The following is a 16,975-nucleotide window of genomic DNA, read 5'->3' as shown; positions in this document are numbered from 1 at the left end:
CATTCACAGTGTCTGCTCCAGAAATGGCACGATCACCGACCCAGTGACCACACTAGCCAAATCCACTGGACTTGCCGCTCTTTTTGGTCACCATCTACGTCACTCAGGATACGCTGGAGGGGTGCTATGTACCAGACGCCTCCCAAATCGCCACGGCTCAAAGTTTTTTCCTTGCTCGTGCTCTGTGTCCCACGCCAGTCAGCAGGGAGGCTCTGTCGTCAGTCCCTGAGGGGTGGGGTGAGGGGACTTCCTGTAAACATTCGTTTCCGGTTATCACTGCGGAAGGAAAGGAAGGGACTGGCAGGAATTGTGCACTGGCTCTCAACGCCTGCGCCTGGAAGTGGAGCCGGCACGTTCTGCTCACGTCTGCTCACGTTTCATTGGCCAAAGCAGGTCAGGTGACCGTGGCTCACCTCAGAGGTGGGAGGGAGTCCTGTCTGTCACCCAGAGGAGAAATGGAATGTTTGTGAACATCTTCCTTTGTGTCAACAACTTCAGTCAAAGAATGGGGGCAAATTCCCCGTGTCTTGTATTTTCTAATGACTTGTGTCTCTTACACGATAATTCTAGGTTTGCATCACCAATAAAATGTTTCTTAAAGTATGGCAATTTTTTTTATTGGCTCTGAATGATGATTCATTATTTGCTTTAAAATTGACCAGACTCGGGCTTCCCTGGTGGCGCAGTGGTTAAGAATCCGCCTGCCCGTGCAGGGGACACGGGTTCCAGCCCTGGTCCGGGAAGATCCCACATGCTGCGGAGCAACTAAGCCCGTGCGCCACAACTACTGAGCCTGTGCTCTAGAGCTCGTGAGCCACAACTGCTGAGCCCGCATGCCACAACTACTGAAGCCCGTGCGCCTAGAGCCCGTGCTCCGCAACAAGAGAAGCAATGAGAAGCCTGCACACCGCAACAAAGAGTAGCCCCCGCTCGCCTCAACTAGAGGAAGCCAGCACACAGCAACAAAGACCCAATGCAGCCAAAAATAAATAAATAAATAAAAATACCTTAAAAATAAGATAAAATAAAATTGACCAGACTGCTTAGTGCATTTAAAAATAAGCAAACTTATTTCCAACTGAGCTGCTTTTCATAGTAGCAGAAAATTCAATCTGTAAAAGTAGAATTTACTAAATAAACCAATTATGGCATAATTATTAGAAAATAATTTTTTTTTCCTCATCCTTTAAATAGCAAGCTAAGTGCATTTAGAAATCTTCTACTTGGCTTTATACCGCCAAGATGGACAATCCCCTGTTGGGAGAAGTGCCTGCCTCTGGCCAAGGCTCTGGATCCCCAGCCTCATGAAGGACTTCTCTCTGGCAACTGCCTCTTGTCTGCAGCCCTTCCCTCCTGCGTCATTCACTTCTCCCTTCTTATTGGATCACCCCATCACTTAATAGTGATGCCCACATCCCTCCCTCCGGCCAACAAATACTTGTCTATAGCTCGTCACAGCAAAATTCCTCCCTATGTCTTCCTATAGTCATTGCCTCACATCCTACTTTTCTTCAGTCCACACCACTGAGACGTCTTTAACCAAGGTCACCATCTTGCTGAAGCCCAACAGGAAATTCTCAGCCTTTGTCTCACTCTGCTTATCACCAGCATTTGATAAAGTTGCCAGCTCTCTTCTTGAAATGCTTCGTTATCAAGCTTCCAGGATCCCACACTCCTCTGGTTTTCTTTCAGCCTCATCTATGGCTCCTTATTCTTTGCTTGGTTCTCTGCCTGACCTCTGAATCTCTGTGTGCCCCAAATCTTGGTCTTTGGCCCTTTTCTCTCTATCGGCACTCTCTCACTGACACCATTTCACCCATCACTGTGAACTCCATAGAGACTCTGACGACTGCCAAATGTAAACTGTATCTCCACCCCCGGCTTCTCCCCTAAGTTCCCAGCTGGGAGATCCAATTGCCTACCTGACCACTCACTCCACTTGGATGTTTAGTGCGCATCTCAAACATGGCATGTGGAAAACAGTTCTCTGTTCTCCCTTCATCAAAACCTGCCATCCCCAGACCTGCACTCAGTAAATATTTGCTGAATGAATGCAGTTTAACAAAATAGAGATTCGGAAGAGAGTAAGCACCATTTGGAGAAATAAGGTGGTTTATCCAATACCTAATAGGAACAGTTACCACACTTCACTTTCCCCTCCTCTTATTTACAATTCCTTTCATTCATCCAACCAATACTTAAGATTTCTGGTGTACCAGGCACCGGAGAGGGGCGGAGTTCTACATGGCACCTTCCACTTCGGAGGAGTCGAGACACAAATAAAAAGAGTCTTCCGACGGTGTTTTTTAAAGGCCTTCTCTACACCTTCCTTTCTCAAAATAATGTCTTTTACAGACACTTGTCTTCCTCCAGTTGCTAAGTGAATCTTTAACTTTAGGAAGACCAGGGAAATGTTTTAAGCTTCGCTGTCAGAATTCCGCTTCTGAAAACCGGGTTTGATCTTTCCAGGGCTGCTACACTGCCGGGTCCTCACAGCCCCTCACTTAAGAGTCCGCAGGAGCGAGAGCAAGAAGGTCGTTAAGAAAAATGGAAACGACGGGAACCCGAGAAGACGCAGGGAAAGCGCTGGGACGTCTGCCAAGCGTGGTCCCGATCCGCCCTCAGCGCTGCGCCGCTCTCCCCAACTCTGGAGCTGAGGCAGCCGCGGCCGCTCACGTGGAGGCCGCGCAGGCCCCGCCCACCCCGCCGCCCGGGGCCCGCCCCCTCATGACTGGCGGCTCCAGCGCCCTAATCACTGCCGCGCTCGCTCCAGCGGCCCCCGGGGCCCATCCCCCGGGGCCGGGAGCGGGGCGGGGACTGGAGCCTCCTCAGGGCCCCTCTGCCCCCTCCTTACGTGCCAGCCGGCCGGGATTGGCCGAGCGCCGTCCTCCGGCCGACCCCCGGCGTTACGTAAAGAGCTCCGGGACCTTTGCCCCGCTCACACGCCTCCGCTTATGTAACCGGGGCGCCCCTGCGCGGGTCCCGCCCCCAGGCCAATGGGGGTCCCGCAGAGCCGGCAGCGGCAGCCAATCGCGCGACCCGGGGGCGGGACCGCGTCACGTGGTGCGCGGGGGGTGCGGCGCCCGCGACCGCCCGGCACGCTGCTGGCCTCGAGACTGCGTGGGGCCGGGTCAGCTGGGCAAGCGGCGGCGCGCGGGTCCGCGGGAGGCGGCGGCGGCGGCGGGTGAGGGCTCGGCCCGGGCGGGGAGGCCTCGGGGCCCGCCGGGCGCCGTCGCCCCGAGCCTGTCCTGCGCTGTGGGAACTTTGTGCTTCAAGTTGCCCCTTGCCGGGTGCGGGTCCTGGGTGCACGCCGACTCTCGGGGCGGCCGGAGCCGGGATCCCCCTGGGGCTGCCCAGCCCGCGAGCCACAGCCGAGCTTCCAGCATCAGACTGTGTTTCTCCTGACACTTGTCAGCTTTGTTTCCACCGTCCCCCTCCACGGTGGACCTCCCGTGAGCGGAGACGTCCAAGACTGCAGGGAAATACTGGGGAGAAAAGTGCCCCCGGAGGAGCAGAAAGAGTACCTCTACTTGCCGGCTTGTGATGACTGACATTTTCTCTGAGACGATGGCCTGGACCAAAATGAGAAGTACATTTCCGTCGCCGATCGCAAAGTAGCAAAGTAGCAGGCGACAGGCTGAGGACTGCCGGGCGAGCGATGGATCCCTGTGAAGATCTGGAAGTGTCCGGTGGTAAATCTCAGGACTCCAGGCGGAGGCAGCCTCATGAACTTGAAGGACCACAGGCCAGCGGTCCTGAGGCGCTGGGGAAGGACTCTGCTGAGCTGTGGAGCCGGAAATACCAGCTGCGGAGCAAATACGTGCAGACCAGCAACAGGTGAAATAACCTGATGTGTTTGTTGTTCTCTGCTGGGGTAGTAGAGGGGAAAGGCGGGCTTACATCTTTCTATATTTTGTTTGTAAGCCTAGGAAAAAGGTTAAAGAGACTCAGACAACTTAGAATGAAATACCCTGGAGAAACTGAAGGAAATTAACCAAAAGGTAAAAAGTGGTTGAGGAATTTAGCTGACTCTAGGCTGAAGTGGGAATAAGAGAGTGGAAAATGCTTGATGTTTACCCATTTCTTTGCCTGGGATTCTCCACCTGTAAAAAAAAAAAAAAAAAAAAAGTGGTGGATAATAAATCTGTGAACTAAATGAGCTGATCCATGTTAAGGGCTTAGAAAGCGGGCCTGGCATGAAATACGCTGTTCAGTAAAAGTTGACTTATTATAATCGAAAGTGTGAATTTAGAATCTTTTTTATCTTACAGTGAACCCCAAGATCAAAACAGAGTTTCCAAAGACCTTATAACGGTTGTCCAAGAAATGAAAAAATACTTTCCGTCAGAGAGACAGAGTAAACCAAGCACCCTGGATGCTCTCAACTATGCCCTTCGCTGCGTACACAGCGTGCAAGGTAAACGGGCGGGAGAGGGAATACAGTCGTGCACGGACACCACTGCTCGTAAACAGCAGCCGGGCCAGAGCAGTTGTCTGCCTGGTTTTAGGCACAGAAATGTTTTGAGCTTTTTATGGTGCTTTATGTGAGATGTGCAAATCTACACTGATGGCATTAGCATCTTAGTTTTTCACATGAGCACTCGGAGAACCTTATTTGTGTCATAGCTTAGTAACTGTGCAGTATTTTGCTGATTTGTTTCAGGAGAGTAGAGCTCGGTATAAGCACAGTTTGAAGATTCACTTTTTAAAAGAATATTGTCTTCTGTGACTATTAGGGGAAAAATACACTTGATTAAATACATTTACATTTCCCTGCCATGGACATATTTTTAAAATACAGTCATGATGTATCAGGAATTTACCAAATTAAAAACGAATGGTCGTAAACATTTTTTTCTTTTTATGGCTTTTCAGACTTCTTCTCAAGGGATTTTAAAAATACGCATTCTGTAGCACAAACCTCTGTGGCTTCATAGATGGTATATAGTTCCTGAATCCTGGAATAATGTTTCTGCCATACAGATTTCCTGTGTGTGTATTTGGAATTTTGGGTTTCAGTACCTTGTTTTGGTACCTTCAGTGTGTCTCATTCCTTGTGATCTGGAACATGCAGAATTCATAAAATTCAAAATCTTAAGTTTGTACAACTATCAGTATTTTAGTTGAAAGAAGAAAACGATCTGGTTTCAAGGAAAACATGCTGAGGTGTCCTCATCCTAAAAAGCAAGCCTGCTTTTATACTGATGAAAAATGATTTCCTAAAGATACTCTTGTCACTGGACTACCTATTTATTTTCCTGTGTTTCTTAGCAAACAGCGAGTTTTTCCAGATTCTCAATCAGAATGGAGCGCCTCAAGCAGACGTGACCATGTACAGTCTTGAGGAGCTGGCCGCTATTGCTTCAGAGCACACTTCCAAAAACACAGTAAGAATTCACAAATTTTGCCATATCAACCTGGGTGATTTTTCCTAACGATCTTATCTAGATGCAGATTTTTTTAAATAATAACTGAGCATTTCAGTAACCACAGTTTGAGGTCAAGCAGAGGAGAAAACTGTTAAAGAGCCCTTGTGGAGTTTCTCCTGCCCTTGCCAGAGAAAACATCTAGAAACAGGAGGCAACACATAAGTAGTAGTTGGCTTTGCTTCCGTCATGAGGTGCCTCTCTCTCCTTAGCATCCCTGAGTTCTCTCAAATGAAGAAAAAAATAACACTGCAGAGTGATTTCCTGCATCTTATTCTAATCTCCGAATTGTTAATTTCTATTTATATCATTCTTAGTTCCAATACCTACTACTTCAAGTTGTAACAACTGGATTTTATAGAGCAGGTGAGTTGAGATGCTGTCATTTTTTGTACAATTTTGGAAGAGATATTTAGTGTATCTTTTTTGAATCTCTTCATGTTGACAGAATAATGGAGCCTCATGTTTTGCTGATATGATGGAGATAATTTATGTGTAGACCTCAACATAATTGTAACTTAAAGATTTTATAATATTGGAGCATGAGCTATCCCTAACGTTACAGTGCTTATTTTACTAACTGATACATTTATAACACTGTAGTAGGTGCTATGGAGATTTAAGGGAAAAAAAGTTTAAGGAAAACATTTTCCCTTTAAGATCTTCAAAGTAAATCTAGAGAGGAAAACATACGCCACTTGCTAGCAGGTACAAACAGTGGCCGATTATAAGTAAGCTATGTATATGTCTAATGGAACACATTAGAGAAATGATTCTTATGTAATGAGGTTTGTCAAAGACAACGTCTTGGAGCAAGTGAATCTTGAGCTTGGTCTTGAAGCCTGGAATAGGCATATGGGTGAAGAGAAGACAGTCCTTCCAGGTACAGTTTGCAAAGGAGAGGGAATCAGAAGTGTATACAGTGTACACACTGTGTTTAGTCCGTGTAGAATGAGCTGGTGCATTGTTTGGCAGAACTTAAACCTTCAGAGGGAACAATGCAGGTTTTACAGCGATTTATTGCCTTTGCAGGGGGGGGTGTGTGTGTGTGTGTGTGTGTGTGTGTGTGTGTGTGTGTGTGTGTGTGTGTTTTAAGCTACTGATCATGGTATTAAGCTATTGTTCATGGTAGACGTCTAGACGAAATTTATTCAGGGAATATTGCCAGTATGTATCTCAATATTTTGCATTTATTTTAAATGTTTTTCGTAGGATACGTTCGTGGTAGTTTTTTCATTTCTGTCTGGAAGGTTAGTGCACGTTTCTGAACAGGCTCCTTCGATCCTGCACTGTAAGAAAGAGTTCTTAGAGTCCTCTCATTTCGTTGAACTGCTCGCCCCTCAAGACGTGAGGGTGTTCTACACGCACACTGCCCACGCTCAGCTTCCTTTCTGGAACAACTGGACCCAAAGAGGTAATGGGACCAATATTCAGATGTTTATCTTGCCTGGTAAAGATCAGTTTCATTCTTCCAGAAATAGTACACAAATGAATGCCTTATTCAGAACATGCAAATATATAGTTTTTCTTATTTCTTCATTTTAAAAGTCAGAATGTGATGAAAATAGCGTTTTAAATGCTGCTAATAACATAAAGATCCAATAAATTTGTTTTCATTTAATCAAGTTAGTTTCACAGACTATACGCCATAGATATGGTGTGTTACAGCATCATGTATAGCAGGTTAATTGCTACAAAGTGTCTGTTGTTAATAAAATTAAATGTTTTTCCTCTTATACTGACTTCATTATTTCTCTGCTTTGCTCTGGAGGTAAGCTTCTCAAAGTTAGATCCCTTTCCAGCTTTTCTTCTCCCCAAAAGTTATGAATCTCATCATTTTGTTTTCCTTCTGAAAGACTGCTTTTCCTGAACTGGGGGTGGGGAGTGGGTTCCCACTCAAGTTTTCTTTGTGTTATTCAATCCCATGTAATCTTTCATTCATTCATTCATTCTTTTTTTTTAAAAAAAAATTTATTTATTTATTTGGTTGTGCCGGGTCTTTGTTGCGGCAGGTGAGCTCCTTAGTTGCAGCTCTCCAGCTCCTTAGACGCAGCACGTGGGCTCCTTAGTTGCAGCACGTGGGCTCTTTAGTTGTGGCTTGAGGGCTCCTTACTTGTGGCTCACGGGCTCCTTAGTTGAGGCATGTGAGCTCTTAGTTGCGGCATGCATGTGGGATCTAGTTCCCTGACCAGGGATTGAACCTGGGTCCCCTGAGTTGGGAGGGCAGAATCTTCACCACTCCACCACCAGGGAAGTCCCATTCATTCTTTCTTAAGTCACCCTTTATTCCCTCTTTCATATTTTTTGTGAAATGTCTCTTAAAGAACTTAGTAAAGGTCAGCTTCCTTTTTGATCCCAAACCCTTTTCTCTCATTTTTAAAAAATTTTGATTATTTTTATTATGGTAAAAAACACATTCACAAAATTTACCATCGTAACCATTTTCAAGTGTACAGTTCAGCAGCATTAAGTACATTCACAGTGTTGTGAAACAGATCCTCAGAACTTCATCCTGCAAATCTAGAGCTCTGTACTCATTCTGGTTTTTAATCCAGTTCTCAGTCCAGTGAAGAACAGTGTTACAACCTTCTTTTTTCAATCCCAGACCCTTGCCCCATTCTCTGTGCACGTTTTATATAAGCTTCAGAAAAGACACCTGTCACCCTTGCTTTCTTCCAGCTCCCTCTCTCCTTTTCCCTTCATTCAAAAACACTGATTTCATTTTTCTTCCTCTTTCTGAAACATGCGTTTTCAACCTTTAATTGTCCACGTTTGTTCTCTACTTTTGTTCATCGTTTATTCATTCCGTAGACATTATATAGCAGTGTCTGCGGGCCAGGAGCTGTTCTAGGTGCTAAGGTACAACAGTGAACAGAACTGACATGTGGTACTGTTCACCAGGTCTTTCCCATTTTCCCTTCGGTATTGCCCTATAGTCTCTGTCTGATCTTTTCACTTGTCTGTTTTTGGCTGTGCTGCAAGGCTTGCGGGATCTTAGTTCCCTGACCAGGGATCAAACCTATGCGCCTGCAGTGGAAGCGCAGCGTCCCAACCACTGGACCACTAGGGAATTCCCTGATCTTTTCACTTTCTTATCTTTGCTAATTACTTAATGGTATTTCCCCTACTTGTAAAAACATAATAGTCCCTGAAAGTGTTGTCTCTTGGACCTAAACATTTACTGGCTCCATAAAGATGAAGGCCATGTAGTTTACTTCTCACACTATACTTCCGCTTTAGGAACCCCAGGGATCCACACCCTCCCTGAGGGCCGTTGTTCAGCTCCACACCATTTCTGGGCTGTGCTCATGTTACCTCTTTCTGTCCCTTCCTTTGAACTCATAGGACATTAGGAGGACACGGGAAGCTCTAAACTCAGCAGTTGTCAGCTTTGGCCCTGTGTTAGAGCACATTTCAACTTAGGCTTGTTGTACAGACCTCTCAGAAGGATCTGACCGCTGTTTCTTTAGAACACACTTCCAGAAACAAGAATTTGCACGTTCCAGCCCAGGTGTGGAAGTGACAACGGGCCCCCGTGTACTGTTTTTGAGATCCGGTAGGCTGGCTGTCTGTGTTACAGGACTCGGGGGGGGGCAGTTGAATTCAGGTGCCTGCTACAATGTATAAATAGTGTAAGTGAGTTCACCTTACAGCAGAGTTGCAGTATTTTTTTATGTGCAAAGAATGTTAAGCTCAGAATCTGAAGGTGTGAGTTTCAAATTGCATTCTGTCCCTTCGTGAACCTTGGAGGCCACTTGGCTTCTCGTTGTGAAATGAGAATCATAGTTTCTGACGTGCCTTAATACAGGCTTCCTGTGAGAACCCAGCAAGCTGTAGGTTGGGGAAGGCTTGGAGATATTTGGAGCGTCCGCAGCATAAAGGCTCATCTTAACTGCTGTCATCTGTTGAACGGTTACTATTTGCCAGGGACCCTTCTCTTTGCTTTCGTGGATCAACTGAGTTAATCTTCACGAAGACCTTGTGAGGTGTAGGTACTGTCATTCTCCCCGGTAGACAGACAGAGTAACTGAATTAGTTCGGGTTTGCCCGGAAGCGGGACGCTGACTGGGGGAGCGGGTGGAAGGTGGTGAGAGGAGCCCTCAGCCCGCATCGCTGGCATCGCTGGAAGGAGCGAGGCGGGGGGAGGGCTGGGCAGCAGGAGCCTCGGGCCGCAGCACAGTCCAGAGAGCTTCTGGGCCAGGCAGCCAGAGGGTCCACCCGCTGGAGGAGCCCGGCGTCTCCATGGAATGGTCCTGCCTCGTTGCCTGCTCCGTGTACGGGCACGGGCCGGGGGCAGCCCGCGGGAAGCAGGGCTCAGGCAACAGTCGGGTCCCTCAGAGCCAGCAACTGTGCCCTTTCTTATCTGCCGTGGTCACAGAGATGCCAGGGTCACACTGCCTCCAAGTATGGAGCCGGCCTTCGCCGTGGCAGCGTGCATCCAGAGCCCGTCTGACCCCATGGCTGCTGGGACTGTGCCTTAAAGCGGGAGAACTGTCCTGAGCCAAAGGCGAGCGTTTGAAAGTGTCACCGAGGGACGGTTCCCACCCGCGAGAGTCAGCTCAGAAAATCAAGGATAGTTTTGAAAAATCTTTATCTTGCCTTAATTCCTCCACAGAAACTCCAGAAACAGTTTCTGTGTTAAGATGATAGCGTATCTTAGAGTAATTAATTTCTTTAGCTTACTTTGTCAAGTTCTTTCTGTTATTTCTCCCAGACATTCTGTAAGAACTTCTGGCTTCAGAATTCTGGGCCTGTAACTTTCATAGTTTCACGAATTACAGGAGTTTGGTCACTGGTCCCTTTACTTTTAAACTGGAGGGCTTTTTTTAAATTGTGAACATTTTTCTTGACCACTCAAAAGCCCATTTTCTTATTCTTCCTATGATCCTTTCCTTAGGAGTACAAACACCTGGACCATGTTCAGTATTTTGGTTCTTCAGAATCCTCGTTGTAGGTGCTCCTTCAGTGTATATTTTTTTAAAAACATCTCCTTGGTTGTAAACATTTCCTTGGTTTCTATAACTGAAAACTTTTCACTCCAGTGAATAAATGCCCAAAAGATGTATATTCAGGGAGTTCTACCAGACGAAATAAAGTAATCAACAAACATTTGGAAATAAGTTCAGTTTCCTAAGATGGGCAAATTTAAATGTTTCTGAATTACCACCTCACACATCAATAAAACAAATGCGAGGTCAATAAAGTTGAAGCAAAACCTTTGGCATGAGGAGTGTGAGAAAATGTTATTAATGACACTGAATTGGTACCATCTGCTGGAGCTAAGTTTGCCAATATATGATGAGAGTCATGAAATGATATCATCTAATCTAGGAACACAGCTCTGGGGAATTTGTCCAAGGAAAGAAATGTATGTATCCTCTACCTGAAAGCTCTAAGTAATCGGAATTCCCAGTTTTTGAGACGTGTCCAAACTATTACAGGGGAATAGAATATTACTGGCGAAATAATTGTGTTGCAGGATGATTACATTGACATTTGAAGCAGTGAGTCCAGGCAGGAGCAGAAATGCAGACAGGACTGCAGGGGGTGACAGGGAGAGGCCTCCGTCAGGTGCTTTCAGGGTCTCACCTGAGGGTTACTATTCAACACGAAAAAGCCCTGGGAAAATACTGGATGGAACTAGATCTTAGTGAGGGAGGAGAGTCCTATTTTAATCAAGAGCAGCTCTGTCCCTGAAAAGAGTCTCCCCTTTGTGCAGTGACAGTTTGGGGAGGAGCTGCGTGCGGGCGGGACACTGACATGTGTGTTTGTTTCCAGCAGCCTCACGCTATGAATTCGCTCCGGTGAAGTCCTTTTTCTGCAGGATCCGGTGAGTGTGGGAGCTCCTGGAGGCCAGGCACGGTGGAGTGGGCTCTGGTTTTACTTTATTTTTTATTTATTTATTTTTTTTAATTGACTGTATAGTTGATTTACAATGTTTCAGCCGTACAGCAAAGTGGTTCAGTTATACATATGTGTGTGTGTGTATATATATATATATATAATTATATACACATATATACATACATATATATATTCTTTTTCAGGTTCTTTTCCATTATTGGTTATTCCAAGATATTAAATATAGTCCCCTGTGCTATAAGGACCTATAAAGTGGGTCCTTGTTTATGTGTTTTATATATAGCAGTCCTTATCTGTTAATCCCAAATCCCAAACTCATCCCTCTGATTTTATTTGGCACTTATTTTGATGCCTTATTCAGCTAGGTCTGTTGTGGATACAAAAGACAACACTTGGTTCTTGCTGCAAGAAGTTTGTGTTTTGATTGAGGAGAAGACACATGTACTTATGAGAAAAGTAGATAATAATGCAATAGGGGAAGAGACCAGAAAGACCATTCTTAACCCAGGGCATGTGAGAGTTACTGGACGTGAAATATACTTTCAGATGACAGTTTTTTGGAGCTCTTTTGTTTTTGTTTTTCAGTCACATTTAAACTTAATTTTTGAAATTTTGAACAACCTGAAAGAAAGCAAGATAGGTATATTTATGAGGACTTAAAAGGTCCAGTGACAGTGAACTAAAAGAAAAGAGATCAAAATTTTAATAGTAGTTGATTTCTGGTAGGATTTATTAGTGATTTTTTTTTCTCTTCCAAATTTACTTTGATATGTTAATGTTACTTTCAAAGTAAAAAGAAAAAATGGTTTTAAATGACGTCATGATCACCAACAGTAGTATTGAGGTTACTAAGTGCTCTTGATATGCGGGGAAGAGAAGTCCTTGTAATGGATCATTCCACTCCATGGAACTGAGGGGGACTCGCGCTAAGAGTATTCGAATGCTTGGGGAAGGATAACCTGGAAAGGTGTGCGTGTGTGGGGAGGGCCATGTCGGTTCTTTCTGTCACTCGCAGGTGAGTTGTTGGTTATGAAGATCTGAGAGCAGTGCCTGCCGCGTAGTAAGCGCTCTGTGTGTTTCTTACGTTGGTAAATGTTTTCAGTTGCCTTTCCTGAGCCAGGGGAGACCTAGCAGCATATACTGGTGGGTTAGTTTCAGGTGCGAGATAGAAAGAGTAGTCAGGTGACGTGGGAGTCTTGGCTCAAGGTGCCATGTATTGGGGAGGAGGAAACTGTAGGACAAGCAGCTGCCTGGAGAGCAGAGGGGAGAGCGTGTGCCTTAGTTTTAGGTGAGTGTGTAGTGTCGAGTAGAAATCTGCCTCGTGATGTTGACGAGGCGTTGGTCCAGGAGCCCGGGGTTCAGGGGAGGAGGCCGGGCTAGAGACAGATGTGCAGTTCATCGGCGTATAGGTGGCACTGAGAAGCTCAGGACGGGATGAGCCTGGAGGAAGCATGCACAGAAATGGGAGGGGAGCCACTAGCACAGGTACAGATGCTCGCAGGTGACTGCCAGGAGAAGGTGCTCTTCTGAGCGGTGACCTAGGAAGCAGGGTCACGGCTGAGAGTGGAGAAGTCACAGGAGATGCTGGAGTTAGAGGAGAGAAGAGAGCGGGAGGGCGGCCAGAGACCCCCGAACATCCACGCTCGTGATGGTTGGCGAGGAGAGGTGCGATGGGCAGAAACGGGGGAGTGTGAAATACAGGTTGGGACATTTGGGCAGATCCAAGTGGAAACGTCTTCCAGGCAGCCGGGCTGATGAAACAGGATGGACGTCTGTGTGCTTGTTGCAGACCCCTCGCCCCCGGGAGCCTCCTGAGAGGGAGCGAGCAGCCTCTGCGCCGGTTGGCCGAGAGGGTCCAGCCCCGCCATCTCCCTGTAGCTAGGCACGGTGGGCGATGCTGAGCCGCACACAAGATCTGCGCCGGGCAGCGGAGCGGCTGAAGCGGTGGGACTGAATCGGTCATTTGAACGAGGGCGTAGGAAGGGCTGATGGAGGGCCGGCTTGGGGGCGTGATCCCAGGGGGCCTTGTTTTCCACCATGTGGTACTTGGTTTAGACACACGAGGCAAGACAGGTGGCTGTGCCTGCCCCTCTTCCCAGCAGGAACAGAAAGTCACGCTGAAATTAGTGAGCGGTTCACACTCACCTTGGTGAGCCGCCTCTCCAGAAAGCCTCCTACTCATCCAATAACAAACGAGTATCATTGCCCGTGGCTATTGAAAATTTAAACTAACGTGTCCCTCCTTTTAAAAATAAATATGTTTTGGACTTCCCTGGTGGCGCAGTGGTTAAGAATCCGCTTGCCAATGCAGGGGACACGGGCTTGAGCCCTGGTCCGGGAAGATCCCACGTGCCGCGGAGCAGCTAAGCCCGTGAGCCACAACTACTGAGCCCACGAGCCACAACTACTGAGCCTGTGAGCCACAGCTACTGAAGCCTGCGCACCTAGAGCCCGTGCTCCACAAGAGAAGCCACTGCAATGAGAAGCCCGCGCGCCGCAAAGAAGAGTAGCCCCCGCTCAGCGCAACTAGAGAAAGCCCACATGCAGCAACGAAGACCCAACACAGCCAAAATAAATAAATAAATATGTCTAAACATTTTAGATTCAGACACGTCTCTCTTGGAAATTACCAACAAAACATTTTCCCTGGCCTTGTTTCACGTTGGACTAAGTGAACAGGTCAGGACTGGTACTAAACCATTTTTCTTCTCTTCAGTGGAGGTGAAGCCCGGGAGCTGAGGCAGCCTTACTGCCCGTTCCGGATTATCCCCTATTTGATTCATGTGCACAGCTCGGCCCGCCCGGAGCCTGAGCCCTGCTGTCTCACACTGGTGGAGAAGATTCATTCTGGTTACGAAGGTAGGTCAGGAGCGTCTGCGTTTAGGTCAGATGTGACATGCCAGCGCATCAGAAAGAAGCACGTGAAAGCCTGTTTACTGCAGCCACTGTCTTCAGCTTGGCCCTGAGCTGATTTTCCCTGACGTCTCTGTTTGCTGGCCTTGACTTCCTGTGTGGTCATCTCCTTTAAGGACAGCATGGCCCAGGGGTCTGAGCATAGACTTGGCCACAGATGCGCAGTCTTCTAATCCTTTCTCTACTGGTGACCATCCTGTGGCCTTTTGCTTCTGTCTTGCGTGACAGAAGAGCATTGAAATTGTTGCATACAGAGGTTACAAGAATGAATTTATATTTTTAAGTGTTTTGAAAGCCCCCTGCGTAAAAAGTATAATTTATGTCTTCCAGTGGCAGAACAGCATCGCTAAATTCATATATCAAAACAGAAGCAGCTTCCATTTATCATTTGAAATTACAGTTGGTTCTGCTGTAATGTGACATATGCTTTCCTAAAACTTACCATCCTGTGCAAAAAAATTCACACAAACCACAGGGCTTACGGGAAAAATGAGTTTAGGGGCACAACACTCAAGTAACCATACATTAAAAATAAGACGGGAATCTCATAAAATGGTAACACGGTGTTACACATTAAATGATGAAGAAATGCACAAGTGATACAATAAATGCGGCTCGCCACAGCGGAAAAGCCCTGTGGTTTGCTGTGGACGTGGGTGTTGGAAGGGCTGCAGCTTGTGCATTACTGTGAGGAGTGAGGGGAAGGCAGACTGAAATCAGAGGGCAAGTTCCATCACCAGGTTGGACGGGCGTGGCTCAGAGCACACCTGGTGAACAGAGGCTGCAGGTGGATGTTTCAGGTGTGTGCATGTTTCTTCACGTTCCTAAGTGACTCCATTCAACTAGCTGCTCTTTTCTGCATTCACCTCGTGTTTCTTGCAAATGAAATCGTGCGTAAGGAGTTAGTGTCATGCTCAAATTGTTCCCTAATGTGCTAATCACTACATTGTCAAAGCAGACTGTAGCAGCACTGACCCTGCCAATTTTGTTACAAATTAAATACGTCCCTATTGTACTGACGTTTCACATCCTATTTGCTTAGTTGTATTCAACCACTAAATATGAAACATTTTTGTCCTGAACTCTAAATGACCCCATCTTTGACTGTTAGATTGTGATGGATAAGCTATTCGATGTACACAGACTTTCTGTCTGTTTAAAATTAACTTTAGTAGGCATCACGTTTTGACCTAATTAAAATGTGGTTAATAATGAAAGTTATTAGCTTTGGCTGCTCAAAGGCCAGGTCCCTAGGTGAGATTTCTGCCAGGGCCTATAGAGTTTGTTCTCTCTTTAATATGTTAAATGGATAGTGAATTAGGTATTTGACTTTAAACCAGTCTTTCTGGTTTCCATAGCTCCTCGAATCCCAGTGGATAAAAGAATTTTTACCACAACACACACCCCCGGGTGTGTTTTTCTTGAAATAGATGAAAGGTAAGTACTTCTTTAAGCCTAAAAGAAATTTGTTTCTGAAAATAAATAAAAATATTTAAAAGTTTACATAACGTTTAACATATGTTAAACGTAACGTGATAGAGCTGAATCTGTTCATTTGCGCATTTGAGTTTTGTTAGTTTGAAATTTGTGTTGTGTAAATTTTTTTAATATTTATTTATTTTCCTTATATATATATTTTTGACTGCGTCGGGTCTTAGTTGCGGCACACGGGGTCTTTGTTGAGGCACGCAGGATCTCTTCGTTGCGGCGCGCGGTTTTCTCTCTAGTTGCGGCGCGCGGGTTCCAGAGCGCGTGGGCTTTGTAGTTTGCGGCATGCAAGCTGTCTCACTGAGATGCATGAGCTCAGTAGTTGTGGCGCGCGGGCTTAGTTGCCCCGCGGCGTGTAGGATCTTAGTTCCCGGACCAGGGCTCAAACCTGTGTCCCCTGCATTGGAAGGTGGATTCTTTACCACTGGACCACCAGGGAAGTCCTGTGTTGTGTAAATTTTTAATGTAAATATCTTGCATGTTATAGTGCTAAGATTTACACATTATCATATTTATTTCAAAGCTTTAGGAAAGTCAGAAATTATTTTTCCAGTTTGCACAAGAGGACAATGAACGTGGGCCACATGGTATTAGATGACTGTGGTCCAAATGAGACCACGACTCTGGCCTCCAAGTCCTGTTCCAGTGTTATTTCCACTAGGCAGGTGCTTCCCAAACAGTTTATAATGAATTTTTATTAGTCTGAAGTGGGGGAGAAGAGAAAGAAAAATAAGGCAGATTTTTTTTGTGTGTGAAGAACTGTTACTTATTTTGAACTTAGCGTCCTTCCTGGTTTTTTTTTTTGGTTATTAAAATAGTCTTTCTTATTTAAAGAGTTAGTGACAGTACATAATAGTTGTTGCTTATTGTTGTTTTTTTGATACCTTTATTTGGAAAAACAAAACATTGTTATCCCCTGTTCGTACCCTCCATTTCCACCCGCATTTACTTAAAAATTTTACTTATTTGTGAAATCTGAAAATCTGAGAACCAATGTACCGTACCACAGATAAGCATAAGCAAAAATGTCAAAAAACCTGGCACAGTTATGATAGTTATTAATTTTGGTTTGTTTTGGTTTTTTTTTTTTGCAGTACGCGGGCCTCTCACTGCTGTGGCCTCTCCCGCTGTGGAGCACAGGCTCCGGATGCGCAGGCTCAGTGGCCATGGCTCATGGGCCCAGCCGCTCCGCAGCATGTGGGATCTTCCTGGACCGGGGCACGAACCCATGTCCCCTGCATCGGCAGGCGGACTCTCAACCACTGTGCCACCAGGGAAGCCCTTAA

At 46.0% G+C, this 16,975-nt stretch overlaps 1 protein-coding gene across 6 annotated transcripts in view; it reads left to right on the top strand.

Moving 5' to 3' along the window:
* Positions 1 to 3,216: 3,216 nt before the first annotated feature.
* PER3 (period circadian regulator 3) overlaps positions 3,217 to 16,975 on the top strand; it is a 64,720-nt gene continuing 50,961 nt past the window's right edge. For 5 of the 6 annotated variants that reach the window (XR_014297325.1, XR_014297326.1, XR_014297327.1 and 2 more), the window contains exons 1-7: positions 3,217 to 3,837; positions 4,272 to 4,417; positions 5,272 to 5,387; positions 6,639 to 6,840; positions 11,205 to 11,256; positions 14,005 to 14,147; positions 15,560 to 15,638. Coding sequence is in view for 2 of the 6 variants with exons in the window: in XM_082663965.1 (XP_082520091.1) it covers positions 3,659 to 3,837; positions 4,272 to 4,417; positions 5,272 to 5,387; positions 6,639 to 6,840; positions 11,205 to 11,256; positions 14,005 to 14,147; positions 15,560 to 15,638 (917 nt within the window). In the remaining 4 variants the exon portion in view is untranslated. The remainder of the gene's footprint in view (positions 3,838 to 4,271; positions 4,418 to 5,271; positions 5,388 to 6,638; positions 6,841 to 11,204; positions 11,257 to 14,004; positions 14,148 to 15,559; positions 15,639 to 16,975) is intronic. The other variant, XM_082663966.1, reaches the window with a different exon arrangement.

The sequence above is a fragment of the Grampus griseus genome (assembly GCF_964374135.1).
Source record: "Grampus griseus genome assembly, chromosome: 1".
Taxonomy (NCBI): domain Eukaryota; kingdom Metazoa; phylum Chordata; class Mammalia; order Artiodactyla; family Delphinidae; genus Grampus; species Grampus griseus.
The sequence above is the reverse complement of the archived record's forward strand: the minus strand, read 5'-3'. Positions and strand labels throughout refer to the sequence as shown.